General features: G+C 42.1%; 2 protein-coding genes across 3 annotated transcripts; one reads left to right on the forward strand and one right to left on the reverse strand.

The window, feature by feature from the left end:
- The first annotated feature begins 984 nt into the window (after positions 1 to 984).
- Positions 985 to 8,905, forward strand: ttc34 (tetratricopeptide repeat domain 34). Its single transcript, XM_077586009.1, has 7 exons — positions 985 to 2,630; positions 3,308 to 3,533; positions 3,818 to 4,010; positions 4,084 to 4,250; positions 5,685 to 5,958; positions 6,079 to 6,293; positions 7,476 to 8,905. Exons 1-7 carry the CDS (start codon positions 985 to 987, stop codon positions 8,019 to 8,021), a joined length of 3,267 nt encoding a protein of 1,088 aa, XP_077442135.1. The 3' UTR covers positions 8,022 to 8,905.
- A 1,999-nt stretch (positions 8,906 to 10,904) lies between these two features.
- On the reverse strand, positions 10,905 to 17,344 carry LOC144063959 (5-aminolevulinate synthase, erythroid-specific, mitochondrial-like). Of its 2 annotated transcripts, XM_077586041.1 has the most exons (11): positions 17,211 to 17,343; positions 16,515 to 16,740; positions 15,793 to 16,144; positions 15,617 to 15,712; positions 15,131 to 15,353; positions 14,747 to 14,931; positions 14,065 to 14,244; positions 13,256 to 13,420; positions 11,751 to 12,019; positions 11,443 to 11,605; positions 10,905 to 11,351 (listed from the first exon to the last, which is right to left on the reverse strand). In XM_077586041.1, the coding sequence occupies exons 3-11, from the start codon at positions 16,121 to 16,123 to the stop codon at positions 11,188 to 11,190; spliced, it is 1,776 nt and encodes a 591-aa protein (XP_077442167.1). In that variant the 5' UTR covers positions 16,124 to 16,144; positions 16,515 to 16,740; positions 17,211 to 17,343; the 3' UTR covers positions 10,905 to 11,187. The 2 variants fall into 2 exon arrangements, with proteins under 2 accessions (XP_077442167.1, XP_077442161.1); XM_077586035.1 differs by lacking the exon at positions 16,515 to 16,740 and having other exon boundaries at positions 17,211 to 17,344.
- Positions 17,345 to 17,975: the final 631 nt, after the last annotated feature.

Below are 17,975 nucleotides of genomic sequence, written 5' to 3' on the forward strand. Positions count from 1 at the left end.
AACTCACACTGGCCATATTTATTCGGATTTTATTGTTGTTTTAGAAGACGCTGAATAAGTCTGGGATTCTGCGAGTTTTCGTCGGTCCACTTTTGGACATGAAAACTAAAGTTGCATGGGGAAGAAACAGGTAGGGTGGTACAAAAATTCCCACAATACCAATGCAGTTAATTACACATACCTTGACCAATTAATCCAGTGCTTGTCAAAGTGTTTTACGAGTATTACTTGTGGTATGCGACAGATTCAAGTCAGTCATTAAAGCCTAAAACAATTTAGAAAGTTTGAAACATGAATTACATGTAAACGTTACTGAAGCTTGTAGGTATAACCTATTTAAACTTTTATTCTTATCTAGTATATTTATTATTTTTCTCTTTTTTCAGCACGGGCTTTATTTAACATTCATGTGCAATTTTAATTTAATTGTAAAGTAGAATTATTTTTGTTTTTGTATACATTTCATTGCAGTGTTAATGTTTACCTCAGCATCGTTTTTATTGTTTTTATTTTAATTTTTTAACATTTATGGGCCTACTATGTTACTGTTTTGTTAAATGTTGGTCATTATGGTGGTACTTTGGTAAGTAAGTATTTTTGAGATGGTATTTGGTGTAAGGTTGAGAAGGTTAGTCTATTTAACATTCATGTGCAATTTTAAATTAATTGTAAAGTAGATTTTTTTTTTTATATACATTTCATTGCAGTGTTAATGTTTACCTCAGCATCGTTTTTATTTTTTATTTTTTAACATTTATGGGCCTACTATTTTACTGTTTTGTTAAATGTTGGTCATTATGGTGGTACTTTGGTAAGTAAGTATTTTTGAGATGGTATTTGGTGTAAGGTTGAGAAGGTTAGTCTATTTGTTATATTTTGTGGTATTATTAGTGTCATTTTTTCATTTCATAACAAGCCATGTTTTCTATGGCATCTTATTTTATGTGTTGGCAGTTGACATCTGAGAGGAGATAATCAGTGATCATGACTGCCCTGGTGAGACCTGCTGTCAAGGTTTCAGTCCTTTGCGAGGACGCAGACAAATTCCTGGAGGCAGGAGACCCAGTGCGGGCTACCTCCCTCTACATGTCTGCCTTCAGTGCTCACGCAGCAACAACCATGTCCCACATGCGCAAAATGGAGTTGTCCGACCTCCAGGGGGTCATCTCGATTCTAGAAAGTTGGCTCGACCACCACCAAGAGATCCAGCCTGCCGAAGGTCTCAGTAAAGGTTTAGTCGCCGTCTTTCTGTCCACGCTCTGCCCAAATAACCTGTCAGCCACTGTTTTCAAAATGGAGTCCCTCCTTCAGTGTGGCGGGCAAGGTTGTGAGGAGATTTTTGCTCGCTGTACTGCTCTGCTTGAGGGCAAACAAAAGCCAAATCCGAAAGGCAATTGTTGTGTGGCACTGGAGATAACCCGCGCATTGGCCTGCTTGTTGTCAGAGCCCCGCCGGTCGAAGGGTCTGGAGCTTTACCTCAACTCGTACAGAAGCAACAAATGCGAAACTGTCAAACTGGTGAAGAGCAGACAAGCTTCTCAGATACCCCAAATAGTAAATGCCTTCTCAGAGCAAATGCATCACTGGCATCCCTCCCTGATGCTGGATAGCAAATGTGAAGTGTCCAAAAAGGGCAGCGCACAGTTGAACGTCGAGGCCGCTTCTGCACTGCTGGAGTTCTTGTTGGAGCTTTCACCAGATGACAGGCACGTTCAAGAGCTCCAGGCGGCACATTTGTTTTTCGCGGGCCGCTTCGGAGACAGTGCGGATGTGTATTCGGCTATCTTGAAGGTGGTGCATGACACACCTGAGAGGCGAGCGAGGATCTTAATCAGCCGAGCAGCCGCCAACCTCTCGGCGGGCGGCCGGGTTCCCGAAGCCTGTACGGATCTGGGCCAAGCCTTCGATGCGCACCCTGCTTGTGCCCGAATTTACTTCGAAAAGCTCCTCCCTGATCTCGGCACAGGAGGGGCTGCTCGCAACCATCTTCGTCAGCAGGCTGAAAAGGGTCTGTCTGCTTTCCGCGAGGTGGTCCTCATCCGAGCGGACTTGAGATCCTCGGAGGGAGTGGAACTTCTGGACCCTGCGATCACTCAATTACGAGCCCTTTGCCATTTGGAGCCTTGCGGTGGAGGACGAGAGTTGCGGGTGCGACTGGCCGAATGTCTTCTTCTCAGTGGGAGGCATAAGGAGGCCCTCTCCATTTGTAGCCAGCTGGCGTCTGCCAAAGATCAGCATAGCTATCAGAACACTGTGCAGGTTCTCTGTGGCTATGCTCGTCTTCTCACAGATGACCACAAGGGGGCTCTAGAGGACTTTCAGGCTGTTATTGAACACAACGCCCCCCATCCACCCAGCTGTGTGCGGGCACTCTGCGGCAGGGGGCTTCTGCGCACGACTGGGGGCTTCAACTATCTCACAGCACTCGACTATGTGACAGCCAGCAGGTTGCACCCACAGGAGACAGCATTGACCGTTCGCTGTCTAGTGCCGTGGAACCTCCGAGGTCTTCTATTGACTGTTCTTCAGGAGCAGGGCCGAGTCATGCTGGAGGGCGCCGGAGGCTTGCAGCAACCCCAGCAGGAGGGTCAGTTGCCTGCCACATCAAAGCCAGGCGAGCACAGAGCAGGGTATTATGGGTCTCACTTTCATTCAAAAATCTGCATTCTCAGTTTCATGATAAACGTCCAGACGTGGCAAAAGTTTCAAAATAAAAACAATTGGCTTACTGTAAAAAACAAAAAACAACAGGACGCCGGGACAGGATCTGTGTTAAAATGTGACAATAAGGGGCTGGCAAAATACGCTGGAACTAGCGACACAAGGCTTAAAACCAGGACTGTCTCAATTAATCGTCCAATGGTCACCCCAACTTAAACACTAAGTACTTAAAAAAAAGAGGGAAAAAAAGCTGTTTTGATAAGACAAAAAATCTAATCTGCACATGAAATAGTTTCTTCTTTTATTAGCTTGATTAGCGCATGTATTGGGAAAAAGGTAGCTAGGTAACGTAGCTTAAATGCTATCAAAACAACATGCCCATAGCTTTGCTAACATTGTAAATTAACATAAAATGTGTAATTGCTAATGACAACTTGAAAAATACACCTTACTTATCACAAGTACCAATACATTGAAGTAAGGCCGGGTATCGGCCTAATACGATACCTGGTATCGGTACTTGCCCATCCCTTGTTCTTTATATAACATATATCTGGGGGGAAAAACAACTTAAGTACAATAACACAATATTTGTCTAGGTTCAAATGGCTTTCCATAGTGCCTTTTCCTCCCCCTCTGGCATTAGATCTCCTGCTGGTGTTCACTCCCTCGCTGTGCTGCTCATGGAGCTCCAACCCGGCACTGATGGACCTCAGATCTTAGCAGCAGACGCCTTGTACCAGCTGGGACGAGTGGAGGAGGCTTATCGCTTGCTGCTGCTTTCCATCGGGCCTGCCGGTCCTCGAGCACCCGTCCTGGCCCGACTCGCACTGCTGCAGCTGCACAGAGGGTTTCTTTATGACACTAATCAGGTAGAGAAGCTTGAAACATGTTGTGCGTTCTCTTACTATTTTTCCTTTTTGTAATTTATTGGTCAACATTGAATTTCCAACAATATCTAAATGCATTAACTAAGCTTTCTGTGCTGTTTTCATTTCATTGTTACAAAAGACTGGGTTGTTCTAAAGTGACCCCTTTTAATGGCTTGCTTTTATTTGTAAGCCTTTATTACAGAAATAAAGCAAAAAAACTGCTGTTCTGTGATAGGATTAGAAAAACGGACTATATTTGATTTTACTTCTTTTTTTTCATACAGCTCCTGAAAAAGCTCATTCAATGTGGCGACACCAGTTGCTTGCGCCCCTTGTTGACGGTGGCGAAGCAGAAGGACCGGGCGTTGCTGCAGGCACGCTGCCACTCAGCTGCCAAACGCATCCTGGAGTGCACGACGGAGGAGAAAGCCATCAGGGAGGCTGTAGCCTACCTCTCCATCGCCATCATCATCGCTGGTGAAAAAAAAAATGAAAAAAAAAGTCTATGCTGGTGGTATGAGGAGTAACCAAGTGATTCCGTTGTTCTCAGGTGGTGAAGCAGCAGACTCTTTGCTGGAGAGAGGAAGGTGCTATGCTCTGCTCGGCCAAAGAAAGACAGCCATCTTTGATTTCAGTGCCATTCTGAAGGAGAACCCCAAACATGTTCAAGCCTTCTGTGGAAGAGGCTTCACATACCTCCTGCTCAACCAGCAAAAAGTACGACTCAGACATCACCAGTGTTGGAACTAACGCCATTACATTCATTACGTCACATAGCAAAACTACTTTTTGCTGTAACTTCTAACGTAACATTTTCCCATTCTGTAACGGCCCTATAATTATTGTACGAGCGTTACCCAAGTTATTTATGTTACGTGATCCAAGTGAAAAATGTCCCCATGGAGCGCCGTGGCACCTGAGTCTATTTGTCATTGTACAGTACATACGTGAGAGCGCTATCTGTGGTGTTCTCTGTTGACAGCTTTGTGCTCTCATGCTATCTTTGGAGTCCACATGGCTCTTCTCACTCTAAAGTGAACACAGCACGTCCCAGAAGAGTTTATTGATTGGCTAACATAGGGCAAGATGTCAGGGTAAGCCAAGCAGAGAAAGTCTGACAGAGTAGGCGGGTCTTGCTAGTATGGCTGTAGCTGTACTAAACACACGGACACACAAACCCAGCTTACGCACACACACAAAACTCCGGTAGAACGAACACCTGCTGCAATGGCAAGTGTGTATTATTGTTTTATTTATTTCATATTGCACAGCAACTTTTGTTTTGAAGGTAAGTTGATAAAAAATAAAGATGCCAGTCAAAGTTTCTGCACGTTTTATTGTTCCATTACATTTCATAGTGCTAGGAGGGAGTTGTCTTTTCTCTTACGGTACGACAGAACAACAAAAAACACTTCTTTTTTTTTAAATCATTTTTTATATTATTTATGTATTTATTTATTTTTAAAGTAAAGCCACTTAAAGTAGTTACTTTCATAATTGAATAACTAGTAAAGTGAGTAGTGAGCAACTCTAACTCTAACTCTTTACTTTTCAAAAATAACTTGAACAACACTGGACATCACTATGGACAATGTAAAAAAAACAACAAGTCTCTTCTGTCATAACCTCGGCTGGTCTGTAAAAGCATACATACATATATGCTTGCATTCTCACCATAGGTGTAATTGCTAAGTGCACCAAACCTCTTCATTCTCCAAGTGTACAAGCACCTCTTAATGAATTAGAATATGTAATTTTTTTTTATGAATTTCAATGGTTCAATGAAAAAAATTAAACTCATATAGCCTATAATACATATTAATTTAATATAGAAAATGCTGTACACAAAAATAATTTCTGCCTAATTTTCATGCAGGCTCCAGCTCATCCGTGACCTTAATGAGGAAAAGTGGAATGAAATGAAAAGCTACCCCATAGTATTCAAAATGTGATAAGATAAAAATCATGAAATATTTCACTCTGTATACGGTACATGACTTTCACATTCTTAAATTGAACTACTGAAACAAATGTACTTTTCCATGATTTTCAAATGTATTGAACCACATGATATTTTACATCTTACTTTTACTCCCTAAAATTTAGATTCCATTCGTGCAAAATAAGTGTCATCCTTTCTTCCTACTGCAGGAATGCACTCATGACATCCTGGAGGCACTGAAGATAAACTCTGATGAGGTCACCAAAGACCTTCTGTCACTCAAGGACAGGGCGCGCAAGGTGGTCTGTGATTGGCTGCATGAGTTTTGCAGGAGCAGCCTGTCAGACGTCCTGGTCGCCAATGCTGTCCCCTGCCACGAGGATCGGCTCAGGGAGGCTTCCATAATCTGTGCTTCTCTGATGAGGACCGACTGCGCAGCCCTCAGATGGCATCTCCTCTGTGTTGACCTACTTTTAGCCAAAGGTGTGACTCGGACAAATCTTTGCTGATTGGATACGCAGTGTGGCTTCCCGTGAAATGTTCTGCTTAGATTTGCACTGATATTCGTATACAGTACTCTCTGTTGTGGTCCAACTGCTTCAGGTGAAGTGAAGGCAGCAGGTGCCCATTTGAGCCAGGTGTTCAGCCAGGAGCCAAGAGATGCCGCGGCCCAGGCCAGGGCAGGTGTGATGGAGTCTTGGCAGCACAAGTATTGCAGTGCAGCTCGCAGACTTTGCAAGCTCGCTGAGAAAGAGCCTTCATGTCTGGACCTCTTGTTGTCTCTGATCCCACCCAATCAGAGGAAACATGTAGCAAAGGTGCACCATTTTTATTCATCCATAATCAGTACTTGTAGAATTTTCAATAGTAGGCATACTGTCCACTTGTCCAAGTCTAGGAAATAGACTACATAATACTAAAACTTATTTCTCTGTGTCACAAGTTAAACTGATGTTCCTTGTTAGGCAGTGGAATTTATTCCCATCAATGTACAATCTCTGCTAAAGTACCACATAAGGAGAATTATTGGACTTCAAGGTGACTGTTTGAACCTTTTCTTTCCCCAGGGCTGTAAAAGATATATTTCTAAGTTGTAAGTCAAGCCATTAAAAACATTTATATGATATGTTATATCAAAGAAATAGTGTTTTAAAAAACACACACTAGTAAACTAAAAAATTCAAGAGATTGTGATAACATGTAGAGGTTAAAAATGGAACCATGTGGTCATTTCTAAATTATTGCAAATAGGAGAGGGAGATTTATACCATGTTTCTTTATAAAATGCCCATTTTGGTCACATTGACTCCCATTATAAATCTTATTTTTTGTTATACTGTAGTAAGCATTGTCAAAAAACAGACATGCATAAACAAATATGCTATTAAGATATATTGTTTGTAATTATGTCATAGTGAATATTCCAATTTGAATAAAAAAATATGTATATATTACACAACAGTCAGTATACAGCATAGTTAATTTTGTTTATTGAACAATACTGCTTTTATTGTCTATAGAGGGCATCAAGCAAACAAACAAACAAACAACTGTATAAGTATGGATAGGTTAGATGCTACTGAACATTTAGAATAGTTGAAAGTAAAAATATATCATTTCAAGAGGAGAGCCCATTCTGGGCTCAAATACCACAAGTTTACAAAAAAAAAAAAAACATAAATAAAAAAAATAACCACAGGTTAAATAATGAATTGTTGTACCGTACTGTATATCACTAAGCTACCTACACTTATTTTAATATAACACTCAATAAGGTTAGGAAAATCTAATCAGATGATCAACAAATTTAAGGTTTGACATTTGACAATACAATAAAATGATTTCAACACAAGCTTGTCTAAGCATTATTCCATTACCCATTATTTTTTGTGGTAAATGAGAAAAGGGAAAACTAATCATTTTCAGACTGTGTTAGTCAAACCTGAGAATGATTTTCTTTGAAAATGGTCATGATGTTGTAAATCTTACTCCTCTGGCAGGCAGCATCAGAGGAAGCCAGCAGCGTGTCTTCAGATGGAAACTGGGATCAGGCCCTTCCTCTCCTGACGGTGGCGGTACGAGCAGCAGACAAACACAGACTTCAGTATCTTCGCCAGCGGGCAGCCTGCCTCGCACGACTTGGCTTCCACGAGCAGACCATAGCCGACCTCGATGGAGTCATCCAGAAGCACGGCTGTTCTGACGCCAGCTGCTCTGACGATCCCCAAGTCTGGGCGGAAGACTTGTGTCGTCGCGGCCAAAGCCTGATACTGTGTTCCAGGGAAGGACCTGCTCTGGAGGACTACAGCAGAGCCCTTGAGCTCCACAGGGAGCGGACCATCCGATGTGTGGACGAAGGTCTCGGGAGGCCACGTGTTTCCGAGTGCTTTTTGAGGGGTGCGCTGCATAACTATGGCGAGCAACAGCTTAGGAAAGCTTGGGCCTTGATAGAGTGTGGCCTTATTTTGGACGCCGGCAATGCAGAACTGCGTCGACTGAGGGCAAAGGTCAAACGAGAAGTGGCCAGCCCTTGTAATGTCAACTAGTGAGACTAATAAGAGTAAAAAAAAATGGTGATCCAATGATTCAGTGGAGTGTCTTTCAGGACAGTGGTTCTTAAACTGGGGCCTGCAAAATTATTTGCAATAAATTATACTGGGAAAAAAAAGTGCCTATACTAAACCAATTAATAACTTCCTACCAGAGCTTTTGGCCAATGTAAAGTTCTGATATGATTGTGATGCATCTGACCAGCAATTCTCGCTCTCACGTTCTTTTGTCATGTAGAATTTGACAAGGCGACCTTGACAAAATATTGGTAGCTTGAAAGGACATACAGTGCCTCCAGTCAAAAGATTCCAACGTGGATAAGTCATTGCTTTCACACATCATGTTCAGCGAGAATGACTCAGTGATTGCCTTCCACCAGGCTCATTTCCTGTCATGGAACAAAATGTGAAAATGATTCCTCTCTTGTTGTCTGTTTCTTAGTGGGAATTAAACTCATCAGCAGAGTTCACCTCAATTGATGGACCTAAACGTGCTTCAATCGGTGCTCAGTCTGTGTATTTTTTCGAGGCAGGAAGTGATGATTAACGGAAGTGCCCTGCTCCGCTCATCAGGCGCTTCTTATGAAAAACGCTTTAGTTCTTACAGTGGTCATAGAAGTCGCTATATATAACAACCAAAGCACAAAAAAATTGGCACCGATGTGCTTTTGTAAACTCCTTTTTGTTTGCAGCCTTGGTGTGAGTATAAGCACTAAGTAAGCGGTGTATGTCAGCTAACAAGAATAAATATTGAATTTAATTCAACCAAATTTGGATATGCCTGCCTATTGAACAGGTCATAAATATTTAGCTTTAAAAGTAAAAAAAATAAAAGAAAGAAAAAAAACATCTCCATGACATTTAGAGATGATGTGCATGGTATTTATCTGGATAGCATTTAGAAAGAATTCAGTAGTTGTCTAAAGATTGGACACAAAATTTTTGGGGGGTAAGTATAAATAAATGTGTTCCCATGAAAATTAAGCTTTATGTTGTGGTAAAATGACTGATTTTCCATGTAGAAGAATGCTTAAAATGCTTGTATTTTGGCATAAAATAAAGTGAATTGCTATAGTTTCAAAGGCAATTATATGTTTGGGGTTAAAATTTATTATTTTACTATTATTTATCTTCCATCCATCCATCCATTTACTACCACTTATCCGGGGTGGGGTCACGGGGGCAACAGCTTTAGGAGGGAAGCCAAGACTTCCCTCTCCCCAGCCACTTCAACTGGCGCTCCAAGGTCAGCCGAGAGACAAAGTCTCTCCAGCGTGTCCTGGGTCGTCCCCGGGGTCTCCCACCGGTGGGACATGCCCGGAACACCTCTCCAGGCAGGCGTCCAGGTGGCATACGAATCAGACGCCCGAGCCACCTCAACTGGCTCCTCTCAACGCGGAGGAGTAGCGGTTCGACCCTGAGTCCCTCCCAGATAACCGAGCTTCTCACCCTATCTTTAAGGGAGAGCCCGGATACCTTGCGGAGGAAACTCATTTCGGCCGCTTGTATCCGGGATCTTGTTCTTTCGGTCACGACCCACAGCTCGTGACCATAGGTGAGGGAAGGAATGTAGATCAACCGGTAAATTGAGAGCTTCGCCTTTCGACTCAGTTCCTTCTTCGCCACACCGGACCGATACAGAATCCGCATCACTGCAGACGCTGCACCGATCCGGTTGTCGATCTCCCGCTTCAACCTGCCCTCACTCATGAACAAGACCTCGAGATACTTGAACTCCTCTGCTTGGGGCAGGATCTCATCCCCGACCCGGAGAGAGCACTCCACCCTTTTCCGACTGAGGTCCATGGTCTCGGATTTGGAGGTGCTGATCCTCATCCCAACCGCTTCGGCTGCGAACCGCTCCAGCGAGAGTTGGAGATCACGGCTTGAAGAAGCCAACAGCACCACATCATCTGCAAAAAGCAGAGATGCTATACTGAGGCCACCAAACCGGAACCCCTCAAGAAATTCTGTCCATAAAAGTTATGAACAGAATCGGTGACAAAGGGCAGCCTTGCCGGAGTCCAACCCTCACTGAGAACGAATCCGACTTACTGCCGGCACTGCGAGCAAACTCTGACATCGGTTGTACAGGGACCGAACAGCCCGTATCAGGGGGCTCGGTACCCTGTACTCCCGAAGCACCGCCCACAGGACTCCCCGAGGGAAACGGTCAAACGCCTTCTCCAAGTCCACAAAGCACATGTGGACAGGTTGGGCGAATTTCCATGCACCCTCGAGGATCCTACCGAGGGTGTAGAGCTGGTCCACTGTTCCGCGGCCGGGACGAAAACCACACTGCTCCACCTGTATCCGAGATTCCACTTCCCGACGGAGCCTCCTCTCCAGCACCCCTGAATAGACCTTACCAGGGAGGCTAAGGAGTGTGATCCCTCTATAGTTGGAGCACACCCTCCGGTCCCCCTTCTTAAAAAGGGGGACCACCACCCCGGTCTGCCAATCCAGGGTCACTGTACCCGATATCCACGCGATGTTGTAGAGGCGGGTCAACCACGACAGCCCAACAACATCCAGAGCCTTTAGGAACTCGGGGCCTATTTCAGAGGACATTGAATTTCACCAGCAACATAAGCAGGATTTTAATTTAAACTTCAAACACATCTTGATTTCTATGTCCCCTGGGCAGAAGATTATTTATCTTGTTTTCTGCAAATTCTAATACATCATTTTATGCACATTCAAGCTCCTGTGAAAAAAAAAAAACAGCAGCAGCATAATACAGATTAATAGAGCTTATTAGAGAGACTTGCTGCAGCTTTTAATTTATTCATGAACGAACAGCAATTAGATAAGACCTTAAAGTCTTATGTGGACTGGTTTAGTTTTGATACGTGGAAGCCAAACAGACCACACAACACGAAGGAAGTACCACAACTTTATTTAATTCAAACCAACACATCTAGATAGGAAAGTGCCCAATGTGCAGGATTTATACTTTATTTTAAATTAGAGGAGACACAATTCCCTTCAAATACACATCAGCAACCAGCAAGCAGTCACAAATAAAACAAACATTTTTAATGGTGACAAGTAAGAAGGTTAGCACATATATTCTTCTTGATACATAGAAAGCAAGATGCGTTTGAAGTTAATTTAAGACAATTTAAATCCTGCTTTTTTTGCTGGTGAAATTCCATGTCCTCTATGCAGACACGGTAATGTATTGGGGCTCCATGTTGCCAAAGTAGGACTTCTCCCATTCACTCATGAGGTCAAAATGCAGCGGGCGGTCACAGAAGGTGCAGGAAACGGCCGCCTGGTTGCTGAGTTTTAGCCCCACCTCCTGCCACACGTCCACCAGTTTCTCTGTGAATATAATTAATTAATTAATACTCACACAGAGACAGCAACATCTGCAGTGGGGTCCTGGAGGCATTTCTAGGCACACGTCACTCACCCACAAAGTACTCCATCATGGCGGGCTGGTGATGAGGAGACGGAGCCAGGCGGAGCAGCTCCTCTCCGCGAGGCACTGTAGGGTAGTTGATGGCCTGCACGTAGATGTTGTGTCTCTCCAGCAGGGTGTCACACACTTTGGTGTTGAGCTCTGCATTGCCCACCTGCAGAACGAAACCACAACAAAATGCAACAGTGATGATCAGAACTGGCTGGACAGCCATGATGAGCTACTCAACTGAGTCATTGTTTCATGTTACCTCTAGTTTGTGACACATGATGTTTAATTTTGTTTGCAAATCTCCATACCCGTATGGGGATGATGTGGCTCGGACAGTGAACCACAGGCAGGCCCTTATCCATGAGTAGCTGCCTCATGTGTTTGACGTTCCTCTGGTGGGCTCTGCGCAGGGACTGCCCCTCGGGGCTCTGAAGGACCCGCACAGACTCTAGAGCTCCGGCCAGGACCATGGGCGGTAGGGCGGTGGTGAAGATGAAGCCGGCCGCGAAGGATCGCACTGTGTCCACCAGGGCGGCGCTGCTGGCGACGTAGCCTCCCACACAGCCGTAGGCTTTGCCTGGAACAGCCGAGTGTTTATGAGGTCAGGAGTGAAGAGACACATTTTTCTTTAGATACAATATTTAGATTTCACTGAAGCAAAAATTTTCTATTTCCATAACGGGTTTAATCATTTTTTAAATTCATTTTTCCTCATTAAATAATTGGTAATTGAGTAATTGAAAAAATAAACATTAGTAGAATAAACAATTTTACATACACATTTAACATGTATGTCATTTGATTAAATAGTTAATAGTTAATTCATACTAAACAATCATAATAAGACAATAATTATTATCAAATCAATATCATATGTTTTACAAACATTTTTTTTTAATCTCATCTGTTCAGTTAAAAAAGTCAATTTTACAATAATGTGTTCTATGTGCCCCCACTAGTCTAAACACAGCATTCCTGATTAATATTGTGCTTGTGGAATATGAATTAAGCAGTAAAAATCCACCTGTTTTTAGCTATCTCAAGGTGGCAGCCATTTTGCCACTTGCTGTCAACTGAAAATAACATCAAAGTTGCTCAGGGCTCAGATAACAACCAATCACGGCTCAGTTTACAAACGTCACATGATCAAACTCAGAAAACAGGTGAGCTGTGAGTGGTGACACAATGGCCGCCTCCTGAGAAAGATAAAAACAACTGGATTTTGCTTCTTAATTCATATTCCATTAACGCAATATCAATCAAAATAACATGTTTAGAACAAATTATTGTATGATTTTTTTTTTTACTTGACTTTCTTAAAACGACAGACCACAGAATGATTATTTCAAAAGATGTAATGTATGATTTTCAGTATGTATTTTAAAGCTTCTCATGTATGAATACCTCCCAACAGTGTTATGAGTAGAATATAGTACAATATTGTGTACTTGTAGTATACGTTATTTGACTACAAATGTGGTTTTGCCAGTACATTTTTAGCTAAAAGTTTGAAGTTGCCATAAAAGTCAACACAACCTCTGATGTTATTTTATCAGCAGAGCCACAGTGGGAGTAGCGGCAGCGTCTTGCTGATAACCCTCCTATTCCTGTGATGTGAACGCCTCCTCTTCAGGCCCTTAGGTGTGAGTTATCATAGCTAAGTTGGCACTAGGACAGTGTCAGTTAGACCAAGTGGGTGTGAGCGGGACTTTAGCCAAGAAGAATGCAGCCATCCATCCATCCATTTACTGACAGTGAAAATAAATATAAATAGTGAATAAAAAGGACGGGAATCGCCACAAAAGACGCTCACCTAAAGTCCCAGAAACAATATCAATCTTGTGCATGACATTGTCCCTCTCCCCAACTCCGGCTCCATGGGATCCATACAGGCCCACGGCGTGAACCTCATCAACAAACGTCAGAGCTCCGTAGCGATGGGACACATCACACAGTTCTTCTAAGGGACATATGCCACCTGATATCACACAGAACAAGAAAATCAAAAGAACAATTGAATAGCAAAAATCAACATTTCTCTTAACGAAAATTAATTTGAACTATTTCTATTTGTTTAACATGTTTTTACTATTGAAGTCATGTAATTAATTACAATTAAAAAAAAATATTGCTTGACGCGATTTAAAAAAAGAAAAGGTTAAAAAATTAGGGCCGTCGTGCGATAATTTTTCTTAAATTGCAATTAATCACATGACTTCAGTAGTTAACTCACAATTAATCACAAATTTTATATCTGTTCTAAATGTACAATTTAAAAAAATCTATGTTTTCATACTCTTGTTAACAAAAGTGGAACAAATGTTAAACTAATAGAAATAGTTGAAATAAATTTTTGACGTCTATAGCCGTCAATGGCAGTGAATGAGTTAATGAGATCATTTATGTGCATAAAGATAATGGATATAGAAACTGAGATGTAGCATATGGCAATTTCCTCCCATGAGACACAATGATGGATGACAAAAGATTGTTGAAGTGTTTGAAAATTACAAACTTCCAACCTTTCCATCCTAATTTCTCATTCACTTAGTAATTATATGGTGCAGATATAGGATGTGGGAGTGGTGACTGTCTACAATTTCAACATTTTGCGAGCCTCACCATCCATTGAATGCACCGTCTCAAATGCGACTATTTTGGGCGTCTTCGGGTCTGAACGCTGCAGAAGCTCCTCCAGGTGTCGACTGTCGTTGTGGCGAAAGATGAAGCGCTTGGATCCGCTGTTTCTGATGCCCTGAATCATTGAGGCGTGGTTCCCGGCATCAGAGTAGATCTCACAGCCTGTGTGTGGGATAGCAAACACTTAATCAGTTCCTTCATTCATCCATTCATTTGCTACCACTTCAGGGAGGGTGAGCTGAATCAAATCCCAGCTGACTTTGGGTGAGAGGTCCTTGGAGTGCATGTCAGTCATTCGCATGGCATATGTACTGTAGACAACAATGGATAAATGGAACCACAGTAATTAACACTCTTGCGAACCTTACTTTATAAAAGTAATTAGTTATAGTTAGTCATTACGTGCTCAAAAGTAATTGAGTTAGTAATCAAATTACTTCATAATAAAAGTAACTCATTACCAGGCAAAGTAACTATTTTCACTACTTTAGAAAATATTTTTATATTAAAGAATTTGGATTCTTCTTCTTCTTATTATTATTATTATTATTAATCAAGTGCTGCGGCTACGGCATCATCGTACTATGATCATTTTGTGCAGGCTATGATCCAAAATCAGCAGCGTTTTTGTTTTGATCTATCAAAGATGGTGGTCATGTTATACCTGGCAGCAGTCTGGCCAAAGTGAAGAGGGTGGAGTCATTTGCCACAAAGCAGGAAGAGAAGACCAGAGCGGCGTCCTTCTGATGGAGCTGGGCCAACTCCTTCTCCAGAGAAGCGTGGAAGTTACTGGTACCTGAGATGTTCCTGGTGCCTCCTGCTCCTGCACCATGTTTGGATAGGGCATCACTGAGGAATAAAATAAGATAACACAGAAGGTAGGACCGATTTCCACAATGTGATGGGGATTTCTCAAGTAGTTATGTTTGACAAGAAAAGTTGTGTAATAGCAGGCTGCAGTAGTTAACGCCGCAATTAACAGGAGACATTGTGCTCCATATGTGATCCTACTCTCGACGACATCATCTTTTCGTGATCTTTATTTTACCTGATGGCGCCGAGGACACGGGGATGCTGACTCATCCCCAGGTAGTCGTTGCTGCACCACACAGACACTTGGGAGCCCTCGCGGTCGGACACGGAGTAATCCTCAGCGAAAGGAAATGAGATGGCGCTCCGGTTTACCGTCTTAAAAACTCTGTAAGTGTGGTCCTTCTTCTTCTCTGCGATCTTCTCAGAGAAAAAGTAGTCGTAATCATAGCTGGGCCCAACTGCATAGGTAAGATCAGTTGAAGTATATTAGGATGGCACAAAAGGCTCAACCATTTTAAACAGGTGCTTTACAAGGTAGGTGCGAGAAAGCTTTTTTCATCTCCTGGGGTCACTGCGCCCACCTGGCCCCAACGCACGTGGACAGTAACAGTAAAGGTAAAGATAAATGCCATGATCTGTGCCTTAATTTGTAAATCATAATTAGGTTTCATGAGTATAAATGACGTTTTAACGATAACCTAACTAACATCAGCATACACACCCATGTTGTCTTTGAGGAGGTGGCTGATGGGGATGTCTTGAGTTGATTTGGGGAAAATGGACTCCTTTAAATCTTTCAACAGAGAAACCATCATGCCTGTCAAAGAAACATGCAGGTTAATCACTTCAGTGTCATCATTTCAAACTCATTTCCAAATGTTTTATGCTGCTTCCTACCCTCTTGGACATCCTCCTGCACTTCAGGGCTGGCTTTGACCATCCCAATACGAGAGGTGACATAAGGGCAAACCTTCGACACCACCGGCTCCGCCACCTGAGGAGCCGTTTGAGCAAACGTCCTCCTTTGCTGCAGCGTGGGAAGCTGGTGACAGTCGGGACTGGCAGAGGAAGTGCTTAGCTTGGCATCCAAGTCGGCTGACCGGCAGATGCTGATCTGACGTGCAATGATGGGACACTGATTGGCCAGAGACAGCAACGGGATTGATCTCCTCAAAGCTGGTTTTGTGGCAGACTTGAAAAAAGGGCAGTGGTGAAGGAAGGCAGCCATGTTGAGCCAGCTGTTCTTGCTCTGTGAGAAGGTGGAGGACATTTGTTTTAATCAATGTTAGAAATCTGCTCAGCTTCTGCAATACAGTATGGATAATTTACTTTTAGCAGATAATTACGGTTGAAAAGTTGGGGACGGAGTAAAGCTTTGCTATCAACATTATTGATGCCAATTTTCTACTCATGACGTTTTGAGAGTTGAAGGTGCCTCCTTCAGGGTGGGGCTTATCTTCTCACTGCAGCCGCTCTGGTGCTGAGCGACAGACGTCATCAGCAGAGACTCCTATCAAATAATCCACCCCAGTTTTCTATCCGTAATTCTGTATTTTTTTTTCATACAGAAAATATTGGACATAGCTCAGAAAGCCCTCTATGACAGGAAATTAACATACTACATGATCAATAACATCTTCATCTGACGTGTTAATGCAGCTCTTTTATTATACATCTGCAATGTTTTCAGATAACTTTGTCCTGGCCTGTGGTCAAAAAGGTCATTCTTAGGATCGTAGGCTTCCTCTTGTGGTGAGATGTCTATCTTGACATTGGGCTGTCAACGAAATGCCTTTCAGCAAAGTGGGTCAAAATTCATTTGGACTTGGTGCCAATCATCGCAGACTGTGGATCAATAGCAACAAATTAGCCCGCGTTTGTGTGAGTTCTAGCTTGTAAATGAAACAATTGCTGCACTTCTTAATATGTTGCTTGAAAAACAAACAATACAAGTCACAAAAGCGCATTAAGACAAGCAATGCCCCTATTGAAAACCTTCTCATTACTTGCATTTTTACACATATACACTATTATTTTAACCCTCATTCTATTTGTTTCTTTGGTACACTTTTGCATGTTTAAACATCACAGAATTTAAAATTGCTACGCTCCTTTGGCCTCCTACTGCTCGTCAATATATTTAATAGAGTATGCTGTAGTAATTAAAACAATGTAAAACATATATTTTTTTAAATATCAAGCCCAGCAGAATCTTTTTTTTTCATTTTCAAAATATGTTATGACATGCAAAATAATTAAGATTCCCATCAAAACAATGACCACAATATAATATTTTATAATTACTCGAAACTCACCTGTTGACCTGCACTGAGGACGAACTTCAAAAGAGCAAGTAGGCAGATGGTCAAAAGTGTCCACACATTTATTGGTGCATTAAGCAATCACCTCTGCTCCCACCCATGCACATTGTCACTGGGTGGGGGGTGGGCTGTAAAGATGATGACATCCAAGAGTAGCAACACATCACACACTCACACACAGTAAATAAATTGTGTATCACGTGGCAGCGCAAAGACACAGTGGCCGTCAACAACACACACAATTAAATGTTCATGATTATGATATGTGTCTCATCACTTGAAATATAGATGTTGCATGTATTTGCATGTGTGGAAAAACATTACTGTCACTGCAACTTAGTGCAATAATAGATAAATAAATAAATAATAAATATAACAATAATAAAACAGTGAGTGTGTTTTAAATTGTTGTCTGGAGTGAAGTAGCACAGTATTACATCTTACTGAAAGGTGTTTCTAATATTTTGGTTGCCTTAGTTAGATACGACTCATTTTGTTCTTCAATCCGGCCCACATTACATCAGCAAGATGCCACAGCTGCATTGTTGTTATTGATATAACCAAACACAAATCATTTATTGATTATTTATTGCGAAAACTCTGAAAAAGTTTACAAACATGTCAATAATTTGTTATTTGATTATAACTTAAATAATAAACACATGGCCTATTATCTATTAGATTGACTAGTTGATTGGTTGAAGCAAGCTAGATAGTTAGATAGCTCATACTTAGATAAATACCAATGATATACAGACA

This window comes from Vanacampus margaritifer, chromosome 1 (genome assembly GCF_051991255.1).
Source record: "Vanacampus margaritifer isolate UIUO_Vmar chromosome 1, RoL_Vmar_1.0, whole genome shotgun sequence".
NCBI lineage: Eukaryota > Metazoa > Chordata > Actinopteri > Syngnathiformes > Syngnathidae > Vanacampus > Vanacampus margaritifer.